This window comes from Sceloporus undulatus, chromosome 1 (assembly GCF_019175285.1).
Source record: "Sceloporus undulatus isolate JIND9_A2432 ecotype Alabama chromosome 1, SceUnd_v1.1, whole genome shotgun sequence".
Classification (NCBI taxonomy): Eukaryota; Metazoa; Chordata; class Lepidosauria; order Squamata; family Phrynosomatidae; genus Sceloporus; species Sceloporus undulatus.
This window is the reverse complement of record NC_056522.1, coordinates 170,988,936-171,012,159: the sequence shown is the minus strand read 5'-3', so window position 1 is coordinate 171,012,159 and position 23,224 is coordinate 170,988,936. Positions and strand designations below refer to the sequence as shown.

The window sequence follows — 23,224 nt, the reverse complement described above, 5'->3', positions numbered from 1 at the left end:
ATTATTAATAAGGGGGTTAGGCACTGGTTCCCAAACTGTGTCCTTTAAGAGTGTTTGGACTTCACTCCCAGAAGCCTCCAGACATGTTACTCAATAGTCTGAGATTCTGGAGCTGAAGTCCAAAATTACTAAAGAGCACAGTTTGGGGATCACTGGGTTAGAGAGAGGGGGGAGTAGATAGAGAGGGGTTGGAGGGGGGTTTAGATGGAGAGAAGGTGGTAGATAGAAGGGGTTGAGAGGGCTCATTAAAGTGGGATAACAGGGAGAGAGGGAGTCGCAGAGCGGGTTAGAAAGGAGGGGTGTTTTTGGGGGGCCTTGGGGAGGGGGCTTCCAATGCCGACGGGGGCGATCCCTGGGGGAGCCTGGGGCCCAGGAGGGGCCTGGAAGGAGCCCTCTTGCCTCTCCCTGGTGCCATTCCCCTCCTCCTCTTCTGAGCCTTGCCGAGGCTCTTCCTCCTCTTCCTCTCCGATGGCTGGGTCCCTGAGGCGTCCCTCCCCTTTAGTGAGCAGCTCTCCCGGCGCTTCAGAGCCCTTCCTTGCAAGAGCAGAAGGAGGAGGAGGCTGGGGGGCAGGGGTTCCAGGAGGCCCTTTCCTTCCCCAGGCCGGGCTGCCCCAGAGGCCAGGCCCTTTCCTCCCCTCTCCCAGTGGTCTGCCTGGACGGGCGGGGGGCACTGCTGCTGCCAACCTGCCTGCCCCTGCTCCTCCTCTCGCCTTGTTGCCTGCCTGACTAAGCCTGCTCCTTGGGAAGGCTGGCCAATAGGGGCAAGGCAGAGCAGCAGAGCCCTCCCCTGCCAGCTCCGCCCTGACTGTTGCGCTCATCACAATATAGGGATGCAGCAGGGCCAGGAGCCGGGCAGCCACCCGAGGGCGTGACGGGACCGGAAACGCCCCCTAGAAAGCGGGGGAGTCACGCCTCCCACCGGGTTATGGCAACCCTAAGCATAGGACAAACAAGTAAAGCCATCACACATTTCCATCTTCCACCAGCAGCAGTGAGGGGAACAATTGCATTGGCTAGTTGTGCAAGAAAATTATGCATTAAAGAGCTAACTGAGTAAGTTCATTGTGTTTTGAACCCCGAATTCTTAATCTGCCATCTAAAACAGGGTGGGGAATTGTAGCCTTCCAGATGTTGTTGGACAACAATTCTCCCAAAATCTTGAATATACCCATGCTGACTAGAGGTGATGGGGATGGAATCCAACATATCTGCAGATTCTCCAACTTTCTAGTTATTTCTGTAACAAAAATGCAATGCAAGGGACAAACTGACAGCAAAAATATGTATTCCACTGTTGCACTTGAGGTGCTGCTTTTGAATCTCATGCAATCTTCTTAGCATAATCCTTATTTCCTTTTGTGCATCTGGATTGCCTTCTTTGTGTTCAGTAGTGTGTTGCTGTATTTGGCTTGTACTGATAGTAAGAGCTTTCGGCTGCCTTTTTCTTTCAAAACAATAACTTCAATTTTTCTTCAGATGAGACGGTTCTGGTGCTTCTAAATGAAATCCTTCCTGTGCAAGATGTCGATCAGCAGGCCTAGAACATTAGCACCACTGAACAGTTCTTTGATCAGGTTTTTATAGAAACATACCTGAAAATAACAAAAAGTTATTAGTGCTAATAATTTTATTTTGAATGTTAATGCATTTGCTATGTGTACAGTGTGAACAGTCTTATTTCTGAAGCCTAAACAAAGAAAAAACTACTGCATTAGAAAGTTCAACTTCTATTGGCTGGGCTTTTAAAGTTTGTGGGGGAAATTGTTGGATTTTTATGAGAGTCAGCATCGTGTAGTAGTTTGAGGCATTGGACTAGGACTCTGGAGACCAGGGTTTGTATCTCCACTCAGCCATGGAAACCACTGGGGGACCTTGGGCAAGTCAGATTGTAATCCCACGCAGAAACAAATCTTGCCAAGAAAACCTTGTGCTAGATTTGCTTTGGGTTTGCCATAAGTTGGGGACAACTTGAATGCACACTACACAACTGTTGGGCTTATTAAGAAAGCAAATTCCAATGCAAGACACCAATGAGCGGGTATTCCTGGAATGTCAAGGCAGCGATATGTGTGTCCATGCGCTTAAATTAAGAGGTAGATAGCAAAATCAGGGTGCATTTTCACTTTAAATGATGTAAGAAACAGTCTCCTCACCCGCTTTTTGTACCCACAATTCCCATCTGGGCACTCCACTCTGACCACAAGTAGAGATGTGAAGGCCTGGGGAAAAAATGGGAAAAAACTGTGGGGCATTTTTTTTCTGAATCATGTTAAAATAGATATTTCATAATTGATTTCTTCATTTTTTCAATTTGTCCCCCCCCCCCCAGTTTTCCCCTGTATTAAAAAAACCAACAAATTTGTTGGCCTTCACACCTCTAGCCACAAGTGGATTGGATTTGTGGCATTGCACGGTGGGTTAGGGTTAGGGTTAGGGTTAGGGTTTTTTGTTTTTTTACAAACTCTAAACAAGGGTTTAAGCAACCCCAGAGGTTGGGGGCTGCTTGACCTGCCCCATCCTCTATTATCACACCCACCATTTTTAACCTCCCTTGCAGTTCCTGCCCCCCCACCACCCTGAAATGGGGACTAAAATGCAGTAAACCTTCAGGGTATTTACCGTATATATTCGACTATAAGTTGACTTTATGTATAAATTGAGGACAGGTTTGGGGAGCCGAAATTATGGATTTTGCTATGACCCATGGTTAAACTGAGGACAAAACTTTGGGGTATGCAACAAATCATCTAAATAATGAAGCAAAGGAAAACAATGCCAAAGAACCTACAAAGTTTCAGCAGTTATAACTGTTTGTGGTCACACTAAAGGCTGGATGGATGAGAAAATAGAGGGGGAATCAGTGCTTCCAGGACAGATTACACTCTTGCCTTTCACCAGGGATTGGTTCCTTTTTGATAAGAGTTCAAGTGCAGTATTTACATTGACCCATAGATAAGTCGGCTCAAGTTTTTGGGTCAATTTTTTGACTAAAAATTCTAGACTTATACAAAAGTATATACAGTAATTGTTATTTTTGACCATAGATCCGTTTTATAGTCATGGGGGCCTTTTTTCAATATCCTGCTGCTTTGGGTCCCAATTTTGGGAGAAAAGTGGGATATAAATTAATACGATAAATAAAATAAAATATCAGAAGGGACCTCAAATAGCCAATCATACCATTGAGATTTTTAGGGGAGGTTTTGTCAAATTTCTAGCATACCTTTAGATTGGAGGTGGACTGGGTGCATAAAAATGGCCCTAGGGGCAGCCAGTGAACCACACTTTGCTGAGTCCTGACCTAAAACAGACAGTGAAGAACTGAAGGTTTTCCTGGATAGACATAAGAACAGCCAGCTCACATACACGTCATCTCTGAGGTGCTTTGTTGCAGTGACAGAAATCATTTAAAAAATAAATCCCCATACACTGTTCGTGTTGTGTTAGTCAAGATATCTACAGATGGCTATAAAAATACCTTGCCACAAGCTGATCACTGTAATCAGTGCCGCACTGAAAAATAAGATCGTGATGGGAAGGCTTCTCCAGAAACAGGGGTGTCAGCAACTTCTGAGAAGGTACCTCATGGTTCTTCCAGTTTGTCCCTGCAAGTTTCTCTTCAAAGACAGTGATTCGCCCAGCAAGTTCACTAATGGTGAAACTGAAAGAACCAAAAATGCGGAAAAAAGCCTGAGTTTCTTGGAGCAAGAACCGTATTTCCAAAATTTCTGGCTTTGCTCTCAACAAATGTTCTTGATTCAGAAGATCAGCCACATGGTAGAGTTCATAGAAATCAGCCTCTCGCTGCAGCCTCTGGTAGTCTGAGAAGTCACTGGGCAACGAAACCTGGAGTGTTCGTAAAATGTCTAGAATATAACTGAACAAAACTCCATCACGGTCCACAAAAAAATGGCCATTCACCAATGTAAATTCAGAGTCGTTTCCATTCAGCATCCTTGCCAATCTAGACTCGGGGAACCTCTGCAGTGTCGAAGGCCTTGTCATGAATTTCAGCCCTCCCACATTCAAAGTGATCACACTTTGGTTGTTCATCTTCCTCTTTCCAACAAGAAAACTGTATCGTCAACTGGTGTGTCTCAAAACTACGTGTGTATATAACCAAAATAGCATATTCCACTCAGTGCGTTTTAGGAGAGAAGGGCGAAGCAAGCATCATATTCCTTAGCAACAAAAACCACGTACGTGTACAAAGTACACTCACAAAGTTTTGTTTACAGGGCTGGTCACTTGGGAGCTAAACATTATGGACAGTTAACAAAGCCTCTGATAAAGAAGCTTTTCACATAGTCTTTTTATGGGAGCTCAGCCCTCTTTTTTTCTGTCTAGCTGTAAATTTTTTGCAGCATTAGCATTAAGGACGATGGTGAAAGAGGGCCAGAGAAAGTCAGACTTTCAGTGTTGGATTGCAGCAGTGTGTCTGCAGTAAACAATGCAATAAAGCTTGATTAGGGAAAGAATGAGATTGTTGAATGGTTGACTCACTGGCACATGCTTAAGAGGCAAGTAAATATTTGAAGGGATGTCATATTGAGAAGAGAACAAGCTTGTTTTCTGCTGATCCAGATAACAGGACCTAGAACAATGGATGCAAGCTACAGGAAAAGAGATTCCACCTCAACATTAGGAGGAACTTCCTGACAGTATGGGCTGTTCAACAGTGGAACACACTCCCTCAGAGAGTGGTGGAGTCTCCCTCCTTAGAGGTCTTTAAACAGAGCCTAGATGGCCATCTGTCAGGGATGCTTTGATTGAGAGTCTCTGCATGGCAGGGGGTTGGACTGGATGGCCCTTGTGGTCTCTTCCAACTCTATGATTCTATGATTCTAAAGATCCACAAACTCTGTCCAGTTTCCACACTCCTGTGGAAGATTGATGAAGCTGCTTTCTGTTGCCTTTATTTACAGGAATACTCTATCCAAAGTGTTGCTACAGCTGACACTTGCAATTGTGGAAATTGCTGGACTGCTTCAACATAACACATTTTGTTATTCCCAGATGAGAATGCTCACCTTCTTCTAGACATTCTTCACAGAAGTAACCATGTTAGTCTCTTGCAGCATAAAAAGGAGGAAGGGTGTGAAAGGAAAGCAGCAGCACCATTAATATTTTTAAAAAAAATTTGGCATGAACTTTTTGGAATCCACTTCTTTGATGCAGTACAGAGTCCCACAAAAGCTCATGCAAAAATAAAAACCAGTTAGACTTAAGGTGCTGCTACATTCCTTTCTCACCCTTTCTTCCTTTTTATGCTCCCTCCAGACTAGAAATATCAGCTGCAAATGCAAACTGCTCCGTAACTGCTCAGACTTTGTGGTTATGAATAGGCTGTACAAAATGTGCACTTACCTGACCAATTTCTTGGCCTCTACATGCACAGTAAAAGAAAAATAAAGAGTCCTGTATACAGCTGGAAAAGTAGCCAATGGATCCAAATATATTCTCCTAGTGTTCTGTTGCCATACTCCTTCTCCAAATCCTACTTCTTTACACTATACCTGACTTGATCTAGAAGCAAATTTCTGTGCATTGTTAACACAGTTGCTAGCAGCCTTGTTATATAGATAAAAATGCTGTTTATAATAATCCTTTAGTTAGGCAACAATTTTCAAAGAAAAAGTCATGTTAAGGAAGTAAGCAGAACCCATCCATTTTAGCATGAGTTTCTGTGGATTTCAACTTCTTCAGATGGACTGATGAAATGCAGCATTAGATCCATGGTTACATACTGTAATTGTGGGTCAGGATCAGCACGTAATCGGATGAAAAAGATGCAAATGGAATGGATTTAAACAACTTTCAAAGAGCTGTAAAATGATACAGGTCTATCAAATATTTGGCCTGTTAGTCTTCAGGAGTCAAAGCAATATATTCTGCTTAGCTGAAAGTCAGTTTCTGACTTTCCAAGAATTATTTTATATGGATAACAGTGATAAGAACCTGTATATTAATATATGTGGTATGCCAAGAAACCAGTTTCCATTTGTACTGTTTTCTAATAGATTGGAATTTGTGAGTACATCTAAATCAGCTATTTCTCTTTCCAATCTTCCTTTTTTGTTGTTGTTCCAGAACAGATATTTGAAAATCAGTGTAACTTAAAATGTACAGCTAGTTTTTTTTTTTATTCTTTTTTCTTATGTTAGACTTGTGTCTGCTTATTGTGTTCTGTAGAGATCATCCTATGTAGAGGGCTGAGGGGCAGGGATAGTATATGTCACACTGGATGATGAAGAAGTAAATATATCACTGATATTGTGGATGAAGTCATTAGGAATTACCGTATATACTTGACTAAAAGTCGACCTAAATTGGGCAGGTTTTGAGGCCAAAATTATGGATTTTGATATGACCCATCGATAAGTCAAGGCTAAAACTTTTGGGCATGTAATGAAAGATGTAAAGGACAAAGCAAAGGAAATCAGTGCCAAAGAACTTACAAAATTCCAGCAGGCATAACTATTTGTACTCATATTAAAGGCTGGATAGATGAGGGAATAGAAGGGGGTCAGTGCTTCCAGGGCAGATTAAACTCTTGCCTGTCACCAGGCGATGATGATGATGTGTGTGCATGTAATTTAAAGTACAGTATTTACATTGACCTGTGGATAAGTAGACTCAGGTTTTTCGGATCAATTTTTTAACCTAAATTTCTCGACTTATACATGAGTATATCAGTATGTTGCTTTTAGAGCAGATTGTGGGGAGACAGTTGGCATCTGCGTTTGTGACAAGGGTCTCATTCCTAATTTCCACCCGTACAATATCCCCTTCTGTCTGTCAGCAATTGTTTAAGATTGAGGGGTTTCTGGCAAGCAAGTAAAGGCCTGGGACCTAGTATGAGTAAGAGGGCAGCTTTATTATCCAGAGATGCATTTCCCCCAGTGTCATACTACTACAAAGTCTACATATAGGACATGAATGTAATAACTCTCTCCCACCATTGTTTCCCAGCAAATTGGTATTTATAAGCAATCAAATATTGTAATTATCTTTCTAAAAAATAATCTGTTGTTTATTATTTATTCACTAGATTTACACACAAACACGGCAAGATCGCTGAAAATAATGAAAGCAAACCAACTCCATTAAAACAGATTAAAACACAGCTTTTAAAAAGTAAAAGGGGGGGAGCACACACCTTATTGAAAGCCCTTTATGCAGCAACTCAGCTTAATTGCCAAAGGCCTGAAAAGAAAGGTCTTTGCCTGTTGAAAGACAACAGGTAGGGGACCAATGAGCTACCTTCACCAGGGTCTTCACAGCCTGTGAACAACTACTGCAAAAGCCCCTTTCACATCCCCTCCAAATGTACTTCTGAAAGAAGCAGGACAAGTCATCCTCCCAAAATCTCAAATCCCAGGCAAGCTAGTGTGGGGGAATGCTGTCCTCAGACTTACTGGAACCATTCAGATAGGGTTGTGCAAGTTGTAACTAGCACATTGAATAGCCTCTAGGATTGTCATAACAAAGAAGCTCCATGCTCCCCACAACAGCCCTAAGTTAATTGTCTAGCTGCAATATGCTGGACCAGCTGAATTTTCTAAGCACTCCCCCCCCCCATAGAATCACATGTAGCGTGCATTGCAATAGTCAAAATGGGATGTAATGAAAGCATGCATCTCCACAATTAGCCATTTCCAGAAATGAGCACAGTTTGGGAGCACTCACCTCTGCACTTCTGGGTTTAACCAAAAACATGAGGTAATTCTATCCTGCACATTAGATGCTTATTTCGGATATCCATTCCAACAACCAGGTTCTCTCTCTCTCTTTTTTTTTTTTGTCTGGTGTGAGCTTCAACTTGTTCATTATCATCCAGTCCATTACTAATAGAGAATAGCTTCCTTGGCTTTAGATTAGGGTGGGAAAACTGCAACCTCCACAGCCTATTATCTTATTGCAAAAATAATGTAAGCAAAATACTTCTTATATGTGAACCACAGAGATGGGGACATTATCAATACAAGAATTTATTTTAAAATTATTTTCAAAATCTTCGAATGTTTACCAATATTCTCTGATGAGGTTTTTTTTAAAACTCTAGGGCAGGAGTTGTTCCTTCCGTAATCCATTTGATCATAATCCCATCAACTCTAGCCAGTACAATCAATTATGAAGGATTACATACCGTGGAAGTTGCATTCCAACATCGGAAGAATACATGATCACTAAAGCAACCACTTTGAACATACAGGTCTTATATACTGGTGGCAGTTACAAAAGTTTGTATTTGAACACAAATTGAGCAACATTATCCAGCATCATAAGGATATAGTTTACACATATTTCACTAAGAACAGCAGCACTGTCTTTCACTTTCTCCCAGTAGAAGACAGCATGGCCTGCCATTTCTGCTGTATCTGGCAGATAACCTGAGCCTAATGTAAAAACAAGAGTTTTCCAGCACTGAAGAGTATCAACAATAAAATCCATAAAGCACATCTGCATTGTACCACCAAGGATAAGCGAGCAAAGCAAAGCTGTCACAATAAATCTGAGTGAGAAGAGAGAAATTACCCCTTTAACACTACTTTTCTCCTGAGGTAAAGAAAGTTTGTCCACATCTGCTAACTTAAATTGTTCCCAGTGGCTAGTATCAAAGCCTTTAATTGTAGAGTTGATGTCTACAGTAAGACAAGGTAATCTAGTTTCCTTGATCACCTTGATTTTCTCTCGAAATTCTTGCATCTGCTGCAGAAATACAATGGGTTCAGACACATCCTTAGAAGCTTCAGCAATGTTAAATGCTGTTCGTTGTTCTCGTATAATTGTGTTCAGTTTATTGATTTCTGGGTCATACGCTTGCATAACTGCAAGTTTCATTGTCTCAAAGTCTGAAAGTATCTCATTCTTTTTTTGTTCCAGTGTATACTGTAATTTCTCAAAAAAATCTTTTACTCTGTCATAGTCTTTTGTCAACATCTGCAGGGCTTTCCGCTTGCTAGTTTCCAGAGTGTCCAGTCGAGAAAGTGCATCCCCACAACGCCAAGTTTCAAACCCTTGGAACAATGTCTCAAAAGCATGTTTTTCCTGAAAGTAAGCATCTTCGATGGAGCAGAACACATGCCTTATATGATCTCCTCGAGTTGCACAAATGCCACATATCAACTGTGTGTCTGTCTGACAAAAAATGTTGAGAGGCTGGCCACTGTGAACTTTACACAAAGGCATTTTTGTGGCTACCTTAATCTTGTTATACTTCTCCACAATACCTTTTAGAGAATAGTTGACTTGGAGATTATTAACTCCTGTAACAATCGTTTCCTTCCGGCATGTAGGACATTTGAAAGGACACTGTCTCCAAATTACGTTCCGGGCATTTCCCTCCAAGATCCCTTCCAAACATTTCTTACAGAAGTTATGTGAACAGGGTAGTGCCCGTGGATCATCAAACAAACTACAACAAATGGGGCATGTAAGGTCTTCTTCAAGGAGCTCCATTGCAGTCTATAATAAAAGAAGAACATAGTTTAGAGAACTATAAACATTATAATAGACCAAGAAATTGAAATATTTTTCCTCTAGTTCTACAAATTACACAGATTTCAGCTAAAGCAAGACAATGTTTAGAAACTATATATCATAAGAGATATTCATTATTATGTATACAGGTTTAAGAATTTTACCACATCCAAATTTACACCGACAGCAGCATGCACACATGCACACAAAGTACTGAGCTTTTTTATCAGCTGCCTTTTGGCATACTGGAACAGAGGAACTCCTTGCCCAAATACTCCCTACAGTAAAACAGGCTGGAAAGGAAGAAGACAAAATTTTCCTTTTCTTCTTCACATTTTGTCTTGCCACCACCTTCCCTTGAGCTTTTAAAGAGGCAGAAGAAAAGCAGAAAATATAATGAAGGGCGACAGGCCAAAATAAAGCTGCTTCGGGTCACTTTGGAGGTATGCTGTTTAAATGCTGCATGCGTCCTAAGAGGCCAGAAACTGCCCCAAAGCAGCACTCTAGTCCTTAGGACTGGAGTGTGGATTTGGTGCGGCTTCTGGCCTCTTAGGACGCATGCAGCATTTAAACAGCATACCTCCAAAGTGACTCAAAGCAGCTTTATTTTGTTCTGTCTGTTCAGGCCCGAAGTTTCATCTTCCAGAAAATCAAAATGAGCCACCTTCTTTCTTTCTGTAGAGCATTTTCCAAGCAACAGTTGCACATCTATAATTTTGCCCCAGCTCCTTTTAGAGGTAAGGTCTAAGAGAAGAGACAAAGGCTGGATGCAAGGGACAAGTCACCAGTGGTTTTCTGTCTTTGCCAGAGAACAGCAGCATCTAAGAAGCATGGAGGTACTACTATTTCCATTTAATAAAACTGGGAGTTAATAGAACTCTACTGCTAACCAGAATGTGGACCATGTTAATTTTTACTAGTACTCTTTCCAGAAATTACTAGTTACCCATTGCAACAGCATTAACACTAATACTGAACCAGACCCTGCTTCCTCCCAAAAGTGGTAATGTAATTATTTTGAAAACCCTTTGAGCCCCCCCCCCGCCTTTTCCTAATTTCCTTCCTTAAACTCCAAAAATGTAAGTCCTAAAATTAACCATTCCTTTAGGTTCCCTGCACACATATTCAGGGGTAGCTGCGTTGGCCATATAGCAAAGTACAATAACATCTCAAATCCACAAAACAGTGATGTCTTTATAGGGCAACCAAAATGCACAGAATATATAACTCAAGCTTTCTTTTTTAAACTATTCTTTTTATTACAGACACACACACACAATAAAAGTATAAAGAATGAATAAATAAAACCAATAAATTAAAACAAAGACATATAATAAATACAGTTACATAGTACAACATAGTACAACATAAAACTAACACCAAAATAAATAAACTTGCTCCCAGAACCTTTAGAAAAAATACACTCCATATTCATGCTGGTTGTTTTTAATTATTTTATATAATACCTTCTGCTTTATATCCTGTATTTCCTGTTGTTTCTCCACCACCCTTTCCTTTCTTCTCTCTTTTCTCTTCTTTTCCTCTAACTCAGTGATTCCCAAACTATGGTCCTCCAGCTGTTTTGGACTTCAGTTCCTAGAAGGCCCAGCCAGCTTGGCCAACAGTCAAGAGGTCTGGGACCTGGAGTCCAAAACTTCTGGAATACCAAAGTTTGGGAACCAATGCCTAACTCTTCCCAAAATCGGTACTGCAATTATTTTGAAAACCCTTTGAGGCCCCCCCTTTCCTAATTTTTCTCCTTAAACTCCCAAAAACAAAAGTCCTAAACAAACAATTCCTTTGCTTAGTCTTCCCTCCCTAAGTTTTCTTACCTAAGTATGTAGAGAGATCTTGTAGTCCCTTTGAGACTAATTGAAAGAAAGACATTGGCAGCATGAGTTTTTCTAGATCAAAATCTACTTCCTCAGATGCATTTGGTGGAGTGGAAAGCCAGGGACAGATATACAGTGGCCCCTTGGCATCCGCCGGGGTTTGGTTCCAGGACCTCTGTGGATAACAAAACCTGTGGATGCTCAAGTCCCATTAAAAACAATGGCATAGTGAAATGGTATCCCTTATATAAAATTGAAAATCAAGGTTTGCTATTTGGAATTTAGAACTTTTTGGAATATTTTCAAGCAACTGATGCTTAAATCTGTGGATAAAAAATCCATGGATAAGGAAGGCTGACTGTATATACGCTACTGGTATGTGAGAATGTCAATTTAAAATCCTTTGTGTATGGAAATGAAGTAGCAAAGGGCACAATGGATTTTTAATTTGAATTGGTATTGTCACATACCAATGGCATATATATGTCTGTCCCCAGTTTCCACTCAACCAAATGCATCTGAGGAAGCAGACTTTAGTCTATGAAAGCTCATGTTGCCAACTTTCTTTCTTCCAGTGAGTCTCAAAGGGGCTGCAAGATCTATCTACAGACTGATTCCACAGACTAACACAGCTATATCTTTGAATAATAATAATAATATGCATCTGAGGAAGTAGACTGAAGGCTAGGAAGCTAATGCTGCCAACTTCTCTCTTTGAGTCTGAAAGGTGCTACAAGATCTCCCTACAGACTCACACGGCTATGTCTTTGCTTTCTTGCACAACCTTTCATAAAGGCACCAAAAATACAGGACGGCAAAAGCTTTCCAAGCTCCACTGCCTCCCTCCCTCCCTGTCAGGTGCAGCTTGGAAAAAGCTTGTACAACCCTGTATTATATCTATTTTCTCTGCCTTTTTATGGGGTTGACCCTATGAAGGTATATGCAGTCTCTCTCTGCTTACTCTATACCTTTGGGATCCCCTGGCTCCTTTTATCACTAAGATCATGAAGAGAGCCTCCTTCGTGGCTGAGAATAAGACAGGAAGTACCTTCAGGTTTGCTCCAGGGCATGGCCTTAAACGCTCAAAGAACAGCAGCAGCAGCAGCAGCAGCAGCAAACCCTCCCTTTTGCTTCTCTAGGCTTCAACTCTGGGGCCTTCCTTCCTTGAGGAGAAAATGGAGGGCTGTGTTGCAAAGGGGGTCTCCCTCAGGGAACCCTCCTCCTTCCCTCCGGCGGCCCCACAGCAAAGTCCCGCTTTGGAGGCCTCAGCTCTCTCACCTGGCTGAGGGAAAGGGAAGGGGCAGTGGTTGCCTGTTGTAGTCCCCGCCCTGGGCCTCCTCCCCTTCCGTCCTTCCTCCGCCTCAGAAAGCCACAGGCCCTCAACAGCTTCCACTGTTTCTGCTACTCCATCTCTGGCTGCCTCCTGTTGCACTCTGGGGTTTGCAGTCTAATAACTAAAGCTCATGCTGCCAATTTCTCTCCTTCAGTAAGCCTCAGATTTCGGGACTTAAACACAGTGCTCCCCTAGCTGTGCTCTGGAGACTTCACCTCCCAGAGTCCCAGGGCATATGGAGAGCTCTTGCAGCCCCTTTGAGAGTAACTGAAAGGAAGAAGTTGGCAGCAGGAGCTTTCCTAGGCTTCAGTCTCCTTCCTCAGATGCATATTATTATTATTATTCAAAGATATAGCTGTGTTAGCCTGTAGAATCAGTATGTGGAGAGACCTTGAGGCCCTTTGAGACCCACTGAAAAAAGGTGGCAGCAGGAGCTTTCCTAGACTTCAGTCCGCTTCCTCAGATGTATTCCTCACCAAATGCATCTGAGGGAAGTAGGCTTAAGTCTACAAATGTTACCACCTTCTTTCTTTCACTCAGTCTCAAAGGGGCTACAATGGTCCACTAACTGTGCCCTTTAAGGGATTTTGGACTTCACCTCCCAGAATCCCAGGCTGTTGGCCAACGTGGCTGAGGCTTCTGGGAGCTGAAGTCCAAAAGCTGTTAAAGGGCACAGTTTGGGGACCACTGATTTAGAATATTCAGCCAGACAGCACTTAGGCCTCACTGAACTACAATCCCCAGAATGCAACAATCAGAGCAGTTAAAGTGGAATAACAGTGCTATAAGAGCATTGGATGTGAAATTTTGTTCTATTTGGAAAATAAATAAAATAATAGAAAAAGAAATAAACTAAAATTATTATTATGTTATATCCCACCATTCTCCCAATATAGTTTTTGTGTTTTTGTGGTATTTCCACTTTCACTGAGGTCTTGTGCCCCTAACCCCAGTGAATGTGGAGGGATGAGTGCAGTGCAGTAATCTACTATGTTTTTACCTGAGATAACACCTCTTTAGGAATCTCTAGGTCTTTCAGTGCAACTCTGTGGTCAACATCTGCCAGACATTGACCATAGAATTGTGCTGAAGGACCTACAAATGCTTAGTAGAGTATCCTCTCTAGGAATCTCCAGGTCCTTCAGTGCAACTTTTTGTTAAAGTTGACCATAGAGTTTCGCTGGAGGACTTAGATATTCCAAGAGAAAACATGCTAATATTAGTACCTGGCTTCCACTCCATCCAATGTACCTGAGGAAGTAGACTTAAAAAGCTCAAGCTGCCAACTTCTTTCTTTCAGTTAGCCTCAAAGATCTCTCTACATAATGAGACATAAGAGACAGAGATATAGACAGACAGTTGAGAATATATACACAGAGGAAAAAATAAAGGAAAAAGTGGCATCAACAGAAATAACTGGAAGAGGAATATGTATAAACATTCAAACCATGTGTGTTAGATAAGCTACAAGGAAAAAGCAAAAACAATTAACTTAGGCTTTTAGCAGCTTTGCTTGCTGTAAGGCAGTGGTTCCCAACCTTCCTAATGCCATGACCCTTTAATACAGTTCCTCATGTTGTGGTGACCCCCAACCATAAAATTATTTTCATTGCTACCATTGGAAATATGTTTTCCGATGGTCTTAGGTGACCCCTGTGAAAGGGTTGCTCGACCTCCAAGGGATCGTGACCCGCAGGTTGAGAATCGCTGCTGTAAGGCAATATTTTATTGTTTGTATGTACAGCGCTGTTCAAATCTACAGCACTATATGAATAAAGCGTAATAAATAATAATAATAATAATAATAATAATAATAATAATATATGTTGGTATGAATTGTATTGCACATACTAAAGGTTCGAGTTACAGAGGTTTGAAGAAATGAATAGGATTGAATTAGAGATGTAGGGTTTGTGTAAACAAGGCAACATTAGACATGAAATTTTGTTTTATTTGGGAAATAAATAAATAATAGAAAAAGAAATAAACTACAATTATTATTATTTTATATTCCACCTTTCTCCCAATATAGGGACTCTAGGCAGCAAACAACAAGTATAAAACAATACAAAAATAAAATAATAAATAAATATTATTATTAATACAATTTAAAAACACACACACACACATATATATATATATATATTAACCATATATATATATATGTGTGTGTGTGTGTGTGTATTAACATTATATATGTATATGTGATATATATATATATATATACACACACACGGGGGGGGGGGGAAGAAAAATTGAGCCAAAATTAAGGTTATTAATGGGATGGACAATTAAAAATATCAGTATAGTCAAGGTGAAATCAAGACTAACAAAGAAGAAGAGGGGTAAAACAAAGAAAGTATTGTGCTAAAAGGAGAAAAGAATTTTTACCCAATAAACTCATATAAATATATATATGTGTGTGTGTGTATTATTGTTGTTATTATTATTATATTTATATCCTGAACAAGGCTGGTACTCAGGGCAGCTTACAACATTAAAAAAACCCCACCATACAGTTAAAAACATACAAAACAGTATACTAAAATAAAATTATGTGTTTGTAGAGGTGTGTGTGTGTGTGTGCGTGTGTGTAGACTTGTATGCACATACACTTGTATATAAATATAACAAGGATAATTGCCCAAAATAAGATAAGGAGCTATAAGATCAAGGCTATGGAATTCTGGGAGTTGGAGTTTGTTGTGGGCCTCACAACAAACTCCAACTCCTAGAATTCCATAGCAAAGAGCCAGACAAAAAGTTAAAGCGTTGCCAAACCGGGTTATTTCTCCAATGTAGATGCATCCCCTGTCACTCTGGGTTTGAATTGGATTGTTTTGAGAAGTGTGGGGGGACCTATAAAACTAGGAGGGTTTGTTTTTTTCCTTCCACTGAGCATGTGAAGAGTGCAATAAGGCCTCCCTGGGCAGGGCAGGAGGGCCTTGGTCCTGAGGGGCGGAGAGCGAACGAGGAGGCGGAAGGCGGCGGAGGAGCAGCCATGGCGGCGTCGGCTTCAACTGCGACCGCGGCGACGGGGGCGTCGGGGCCTTCGTTGTGGTGCTGCCTGCGTTGGGCGTGCTGCGGGGAGGGAGGCAGCGGCCACATCCCCCTGAAGGAGATGCCCTCCGTCCTCCTGGACACCCAGCGCATGGGTAAGGCTCCCTCAGTGCGGCGGGGCAGAGAGGGAAGAAAGATGCCCCCTTCTCTCTCTCTCCTCCCGAGGAGTCCCTGCCACAGGGCAGGGCCAAAGGGAAGCTTAAAAACGCTCTTAGAAATACTAAATTCACCCTCCTGAGTCAGTCTCAAAATGGAGGATGCTTTAGAATTCCTCCTGGGCTGAAGTCAGAGCTAGAAACACTCATAGGAATGTTAAATTAATGCTTCTAAATCAGGTCCAAAAATGGAGGAGCTGTTAGGATTCCTCTTGGGCAGAAGTCAAGGCTCAAAACATTCTTAGAAAGATTATACTGTATTCAGGAATTTCTCCTGTGCAGAAGTCAAAGCTAAAATCTGTCTTAGAAATATTAAATTCATACTTCTTAGTCAGGCTTAAAATGGAGGATGTTCTGGAATTCCTCCTGGGCAGAAGTCGTTATTGTTTTGAAATCTGATGGCTGCTTTAATGGAAGTCTGTTGAGTGAGGCACTATGAAAGAACAAAATCATAGCAAAGGACAGATCAAAGCAGTATGCAAAGAGGTCTTGTTGCACCTTTGAGGCTGAAAGGAGCCAGCCTGGCATAGTGGTTTGAGCATTAGACTACAGTTCTGGTGATGATCAGGGTTAAATTCTCCACTGGAGCATTAAAAAACCCATTGGGTGAGCTTGGATAGTCACACTAACAGCCCCAGAGGATGGCAGTGGCAAACTCCCTCTGAACAAATCTTGCCAAGAAAATCCTGTGATAGGTTTGGCCTGGGTCACTATAAATCAAATGACTTGGTGGCACACGACAACAACAACAAGCCTAAGTTGACAAGTTAGTCTCAAAGGTTAGTGATACCTATGGTGGGTGTTGACATGGAGTAGGAGGGTTGCTTGACTGGCACAGCAAGCCCTGGGGGCAGACTGTCATTCCAGGCCTGGATTGGGCCAACCCATTCTCCCCTCCCTAAGAAGGAAAGGCAGTTCCTGGGACTGGAATGACAGGCCTCTGACTGAAATGATAGTGAAAAAAAGCCTGTGAACCCCTTATGATCACATATTCCCAGCGTCAAATATTTTAGAACATGGTCTGCCTCCACAACCTAAAGAAACAAGCAATAAATAACTCCAATTAAACATATTATACCCAAACATGCCACATTTGTGGCATTTATTTATCCACATCTGTCTGTGACAAAGTGTGTGATTATGTACTTCGTGGTACCCCTTGTACAGCAAGGACTTGAAGTAAGTGTTTCCTGTAACTTTTGGTCAGTCTCTTACATTGGTTTTGGGGAATGTTGCCCATTTCTGCTTATAAAATCACTTCATCTCAGTGACATTTAGAATGTCCTTGCAGTGAAAACCTTGCTTCAGGTTAGTAATGAAGCTGCCCAGTGCCCTTTTGATAGGGTTAGACCCAGACTTGGGTTAGGCCATTCTAAAAACATGGAATTTCTTCTTCCACTGTTTATATCTTTAGCATCATTGGTAGGTTGCATGACCCACTTTTAGTTCAGCTTTCTCTCTTGGATGGGTGGCCTGACATCCCTCTCTAGAACAACCTTCGTGGTTGTGTCTGTGATGGCAAGTTGTCCAGGGGTCTTAAGACAGCAAAGCAGGCCCAATTTTCCATCTCCTTGCTTGGTGGTTGGGATGACGTCCCCATGTTCAAATTCAGGATTTGTTTTTCCCTCCAAACATAGTGCTTCCCATCAAATCCAAAAAGTTCTAGCTTTGCCTCCTGTGTGGAGAACATTATTCCAGATGTCTTGAGAATCATCTGTGTGACATTTACTAAATTTCAGACAGCAATTTTGTTTTTATGGAGTAGTGGTTTCTGGCTATGTTCCCATGTACACCATTCTTGTTCAGACTTTTCCTGCTTGTTGAGTCTTTGATGCTCATGTTAGCCAAGGTGAGAGTGGTCTGCAGACCCATTAATAGACTTGCCTGTACTCACGGTGGGTTGATAGGGCTTTAGATCTCTAAAAATAGTTTTGTAACCCTTTCCAGATTGATGAGCACCATTAACTGTTTTTCCAAGGTCCTTAGTGATTATGGCATATTTCCACACAACCATGTGCTGAAGACCCAATTTTTAAAGTTGTATCCTTTCGTAAGCGAGGCTTCCCAAAACATACCCTGCAGACCTACCTAATTACTTCAGTGTGTAAACTGAGTGTGTGTACAGTATATGCCTTTAGGTGAGTTGATGCAACCAGGGGTTCACCTTTGCATTGATCCTGACCCTTACATACATGATTCAAATCCAAGCCTTTTCTAAATGCCCAGTAGGATGGTAACCAGTTCTGAGTCTTGTGAAATAAAACAGTGTATAAAGCCCGGTACATACGAGCCAAAAGCAGTGTGGTGCCGCCGATACTAGGGTTTTGGAGTGCATAGCAACCTCATGCTCCCGAACCCTAGTATCTATGGACGCCGGCATTGTGGCGGCCTCCCATCCATACGAGGGTCGCCATGATGCCACCACTGCCGCCATACAGCAACCAAACGTCACTAGAAGGAAGTGGCGTCATGGCATTGGGGCACTGCTTCTAGGTCTCGAGGCAGCTCTTTTTTTGCGGCGCATCTGTACTGCCCCTAAATTAAGTAAACAATGATTATGTAAGGGTCAGGATGTCTGCATGGTCTTAACATGAAATATGAGAGGAGCAGGTTGCAGACATTCAAGTTAGGTGAAGAATTCTGAAAGTTTTGAGTTGCATGTGAAACTCCCTTGAGAACTACAGGAAAGAAGAAGGAAAACAAATAACAAATAGCTCACGAGGGATATCATACAATTGCCAAGAGTGATGATTCCTTTTGCAGTTCCATCTTCTTGTTCTTTGGGATGTACTTTTAGTACCACTGTCTTTAAAATTTCAGGTCTGCCATTCCAGTAGCAATCCTAGGCCAGTAACTTCTAATAATACTGAAACTGCTTGGTATCTCTCTGAATTCCTTAATTGCACCAAACTATGGCCTGTTACAGACTGCCAAAATAAAGCTGCTTCGGGTCTCTTTGGAGGTATGCTGTTTAAATGATGCCTGCACCCTAAGAATCCAGAAGCTGCATCAAAGCTGCACTCCAGTGCTTAGGAATAGAGTGTGGCTTTGGCGCGACCTCCGGACTCTTAGGATCCATGCATCATTTAAATAGCATACCTCCAAAGAGACCCGAAGCAGCTTTATTTTGGCAGTCTGTAACAGGCCTTTGAAAGACAGTGCTAAACCAGAAAACCATCTGATTTTCATAGTGCATTTGCTCTAGCTAGGTCCATCCTGTTGGTAGCAGTGGCTGAACTAACCAGGAAAGAAAAAGATTAACCATGTACTGTAATTCAGATCCAAGTACCTGGCTTATTCCCCACACAAGCTAAAATCATAAGCTAGGATTTGTTCTTATTTTATATTTTGGGAGCAAAAACACCACGAGCTCCAATTCAGACAACACAATAAACTTTCTTTTTCTGGTTAATTTAGCCATTGCTGCTGGCAGGAAGAGAAGCAGCAAAGTGAAAGTGAAAGAACCTGTGTTTACCAGTGAACAGCTCATGAATGATAAGTCATTGCATCATTGGATGTGAATGCATGCACGAGCTATGATTGTATACTTTTATAATACTAAACAATTTACCTGAGGTCATAGTAGGACTTATTTTTGAATAAATCTGAATAGGATTATGCTGCAAAGCTACACTTACATGAGAGTAAATTCCATGGAATTCAGTGGAACTTACTTCCAAATATACTTGCACAGAACCATGTTGTGAGTTTTGATTGTAAATTCAACATGATTTCTATGTTTTCAATCTTGCAGGCACAGATGTTGTCATTGTGAAAAATGGACGACGAGTATGTGGTACAGGAGGCTGCTTAGCCAATGCCCCTTTGCATCAGAACAAGAGTTACTTTGAGTTTAAAATCCAGTCTACAGGTTAGTAAAAACAAACAACATTTTCCAAAAATTAATCATGTTTTCTTCCTGTTAGATTCTGGATTGGATGTAGACATCACTTAGCTGTGAAGTGAGTTCCCTTGATCAGGTTCGGCTCAGAGGATGTCCCATCAGCAAAAAAGAAAGATATATTTTTTGTCAGTTCCTTCCCCAGTCTCTTGTGCCCTACAAAATTGCAATTCCCCCAGGGCAAATTTTAGGGAGCAAACGTGGTTGTGAAGAAAAGCGAGAACTGGCAAGGTTTGCCTTCCCACTTTTGCCAGTGGGATCTGTCTCTTGGATGCAGTGACTTCCCTAGGCAGAAGAGGCCCTTCCATTAAAGGAAAAAGGATATTGTAAGTCAGTTTTACACTGTTGGAATTAACTTGTTTTTCAAATGTCAAGACCAGTGGTACTCAAACTTTTTACCCTTGGACTCCCCTTTACATCTGCCTGCAGACATTGTGCCACCCTACTTGATGTATATATGAATAGAAATACTTTGCTTATTTAGTGTGCATATTTTCACTCGCACATTCATGAGTATTTATATTTTTACCTTTTATAAGGAAATAACATTGTTCAAATTAGAACAGTTTTATTTAAATAAATTCAATATTTAATTCAATGCATGTGTAAATGATACACAAAAAAGTGTGAGAAGAGGAAGAGGGATCAAGTGTTGCACTGCCCCCTTCCTCCCCCCAAGCAACTTTTGCACCCTCCCCCCAGGGGTCCTACTCCAGAGGTCTAGAACCACTGGTCAAGACTAATTTGTTTGGAGTTAATACTGGTTTTTAATGGCTTCACTTTAAAACTCAGACGTATGTAAAAGTAATAATTTTGAATTTATTGATGTCAGGTAAGAGTTCTCTCTTCTAATTTAATTCAGCTGCAAGCATCAGTAAAGATTTGATAACTGATTAAGCCCATCTCTAGAATTGGTTGACGTTGGCCTGTTACAGACTGCCAAAATAAAGCTGCTTTGGGTCTCTTTGGAGGTATGCTGTTTAAATGATGCATGCATCCTAAGAATCCAGAAGCTGCACCAAAGCTGCACTCCAGTGCTTAGGAATGGAGTGTGGCTTTGGCGTGACCTCCGGACTCTTAGGACCCATGCATCATTTAAATAACATACCTCCAAAGAGACCCCAAGCAGCTTTATTTTGGTAGTCTGTAACAGGCCATAGTTTCAGTTTGCATTTGTAGTTGTGAATATCACCTGTACGTTTGATCTACATACATATGCACATTTCTTTTTTGATGGAGTAAATTAATGGGATTATTTTACTATAGTTGCTATCTGTAACCAATACGGTTATGTATATGCATGCTTAGAAGAAAGGATTCTCCTGCTAAATTTTTCTGTACAAATTACTTCCATTGTATAAATAAGGATTGGAGCTCAGAGGCTGGCATTCTCTCACATCCATACAGCTGAGTTTAGCAACCTAGTAATGTATGTATATAGCCATCAAATAATCACAAAATAAATACAAACCTCCCCGTAACAATCTTTAACTACTAGACAACTCAAGGCTGGAGGGAACCCAGGCCATTTGGCCTGTGCAGACGACCACTAAGTGAAACCAGCAAGTTTTTTTTTAAAGAGTTCTTATCCCTGGTTTTTATACATATGCATGTGCACATGCACGCGCACACACACACACACACACACACACAGAGATTGAGAGAGAGAGAGAGAGAGAGAGAGAGTACCCTTAGAGTTTATCTCTTGACTTCTCTGTCACAGCTATACCATTCCATTTCTTCTGCCTCCCCTACTTTGTTCTCAGGAATCTGGGGCATTGGAGTTGCAACTCATAAGGTCAACCTGAATCAGATCCCCCTTGGGCGTGATGTGAATAGTCTAGTACTGAGACATGATGGTTCTCTTTACTACAACAATGAAGAAAAGAATAGGTTGCCAGCAAACAATCTTCCACAGGAGGGTGATGTTGTGGTGAGTTGCTTTCAGTATTGCTTATGGGAAATCAGAACAAGAATTGGTATTGCAGCCTTCAAGCCATAGCTAATTTAAAAGTAGATGTGAGCTTCAGCAGACTTTACTGAAGCTGGAAGTGCTCTTCCTTCTTTTAGGAGAATCCAGTAGCATGCAGAAAATCAGCCTAGGACCTGAGGGTACCAAGCTGTCTAAGCAGGAGCAACAACATGTAATTCATTAGTGCATCAAGTGGGACAGCTATATAAAAGGCAAAGGTTCCCTCTTAAAGTTCTAGGAGGTCCCAAAGTGTTGAAATGTTACCAGCTTTTAGAATTTTTTACTCTCTCCATTAGTCTTCCAAGCTTGGCATAAAACATACAGCATCTCTGTGCATTTGCTGTTGCATTTCAAATACTGTATTGTCACATTGCAGCCTTTACCAATCCTGCTCACTTTGGATATGTTACAAAAAAGAAATGGCACCAGTCCCACTCCACCTAGGCAGATGGAAGCAAGTATACCCTCTAATATGAACATCTTTCTTTTTCATTATTTCTAACGTGTATTCTTCGAGCTACACATACCCCCTTCCACCAGCCAGGCTGCCTCTGTCATGGTGGAGGTGAGCTGCTCCTGCCACCCAGCACTCCTGCCACCCATGACTGCTGAGTGAGCAGGAAAGGGAGGTGACTCATCAGAGGAAGAGACACAGCAGCTGCACACTCACAGGAGTTCCCACCAACTCTTTCTTCCTTTTCCTTTGAGGAGGTGGCAGCATGTCTCTACAGCCATTAATATGAGCATAGAATCATAGAGTTGGAAGAGACCCCAAGGGCCATCCAGCACAACCCCATTCTGCCATGCAGGAACTCACAATCAAAGCATCCTCGACACTTGGCCATCCAGCCTCTGAGACTCCACCACTCTCCGAGGGAGTGTGTTCCACTGTCGAAAAGCTCTTACAGTTCCTTCTAATGTTGAGGTGGAATCTCTTTTCCTGTAAATTGCATCCATTGTTCCGGGTCCTATTCTCTGGAGCAGCAGAAAACAAGGTTGCTCCATCCTCAATATGACATCCCTTCAAGTATTTAAACAAGGCTATCATATCATCTCTTAACCCTCTCTTTTCCAGGATAAACATACCCAGTTCCCTAAGCATCTTACTTTATCATTATTTTATCTTTGATAAAATTACCAGCTTGGTAGATGAAGGGAATGCTGTGGATATAGTTTATCTTGATTTCAGTAAGGCCTTTGACAAGGTTTCCCATGACATTCTTGCAAACAAGCTTGTAAAATGTGGACTAGACAAAGTAACTGTTAAATGGATCTGTAATTGGTTGCACTATATAAATTATTTATTTTAATATTTTTACAGTGGACCCTCGTTATATGCAGGGGTTTGGTTCCAGGATCCACGCGTATTAAAAAAAACACGTATACTCAGTCCTCATTTAAATTTACCTTCACTTGATGTCAGCGAGCTGAGAAGCACTTCTCACGACAGGGGAGAGGCTTTGGGAAAGCTCTAGCACCAGGGAACAT

The 23,224-nt window shown here is 41.6% G+C and overlaps 3 protein-coding genes across 6 annotated transcripts in view; 1 reads left to right on the top strand and 2 right to left on the bottom strand.

Moving 5' to 3' along the window:
• Positions 1 to 1,346: 1,346 nt before the first annotated feature.
• Positions 1,347 to 4,053, bottom strand: KCNRG (potassium channel regulator). The gene is given in 6 exon segments (XM_042457858.1): positions 1,347 to 1,383; positions 1,385 to 1,459; positions 1,461 to 1,502; positions 1,504 to 1,592; positions 2,171 to 2,219; positions 3,479 to 4,053. Coding segments are annotated over 6 exon segments (867 nt in total).
• Positions 4,054 to 7,003: 2,950 nt separating this feature from the next.
• Positions 7,004 to 16,312, bottom strand: TRIM13 (tripartite motif containing 13). Of its 4 annotated transcripts, none has more exons than XM_042441693.1 (2): positions 16,188 to 16,312; positions 7,004 to 9,468 (listed from the first exon to the last, which is right to left on the bottom strand). In XM_042441693.1, the coding sequence occupies exon 2, from the start codon at positions 9,460 to 9,462 to the stop codon at positions 8,236 to 8,238; it is 1,227 nt and encodes a 408-aa protein (XP_042297627.1). In that variant the 5' UTR covers positions 9,463 to 9,468; positions 16,188 to 16,312; the 3' UTR covers positions 7,004 to 8,235. The 4 variants fall into 4 exon arrangements, with proteins under 4 accessions (XP_042297627.1, XP_042297616.1, XP_042297636.1 ...); XM_042441682.1 differs by lacking the exon at positions 16,188 to 16,312 and adding an exon at positions 13,875 to 14,345; XM_042441702.1 differs by lacking the exon at positions 16,188 to 16,312 and adding an exon at positions 12,594 to 12,859.
• The window catches only part of SPRYD7 (SPRY domain containing 7), a 16,619-nt gene continuing 8,900 nt past the window's right edge, over positions 15,506 to 23,224 (top strand). Inside the window, exons 1-3 of the mRNA XM_042441716.1 lie at positions 15,506 to 15,803; positions 19,618 to 19,734; positions 21,531 to 21,697. Of these exons, the coding sequence (XP_042297650.1) occupies positions 15,650 to 15,803; positions 19,618 to 19,734; positions 21,531 to 21,697 (438 nt within the window). The 5' untranslated portion in view covers positions 15,506 to 15,649. The remainder of the gene's footprint in view (positions 15,804 to 19,617; positions 19,735 to 21,530; positions 21,698 to 23,224) is intronic.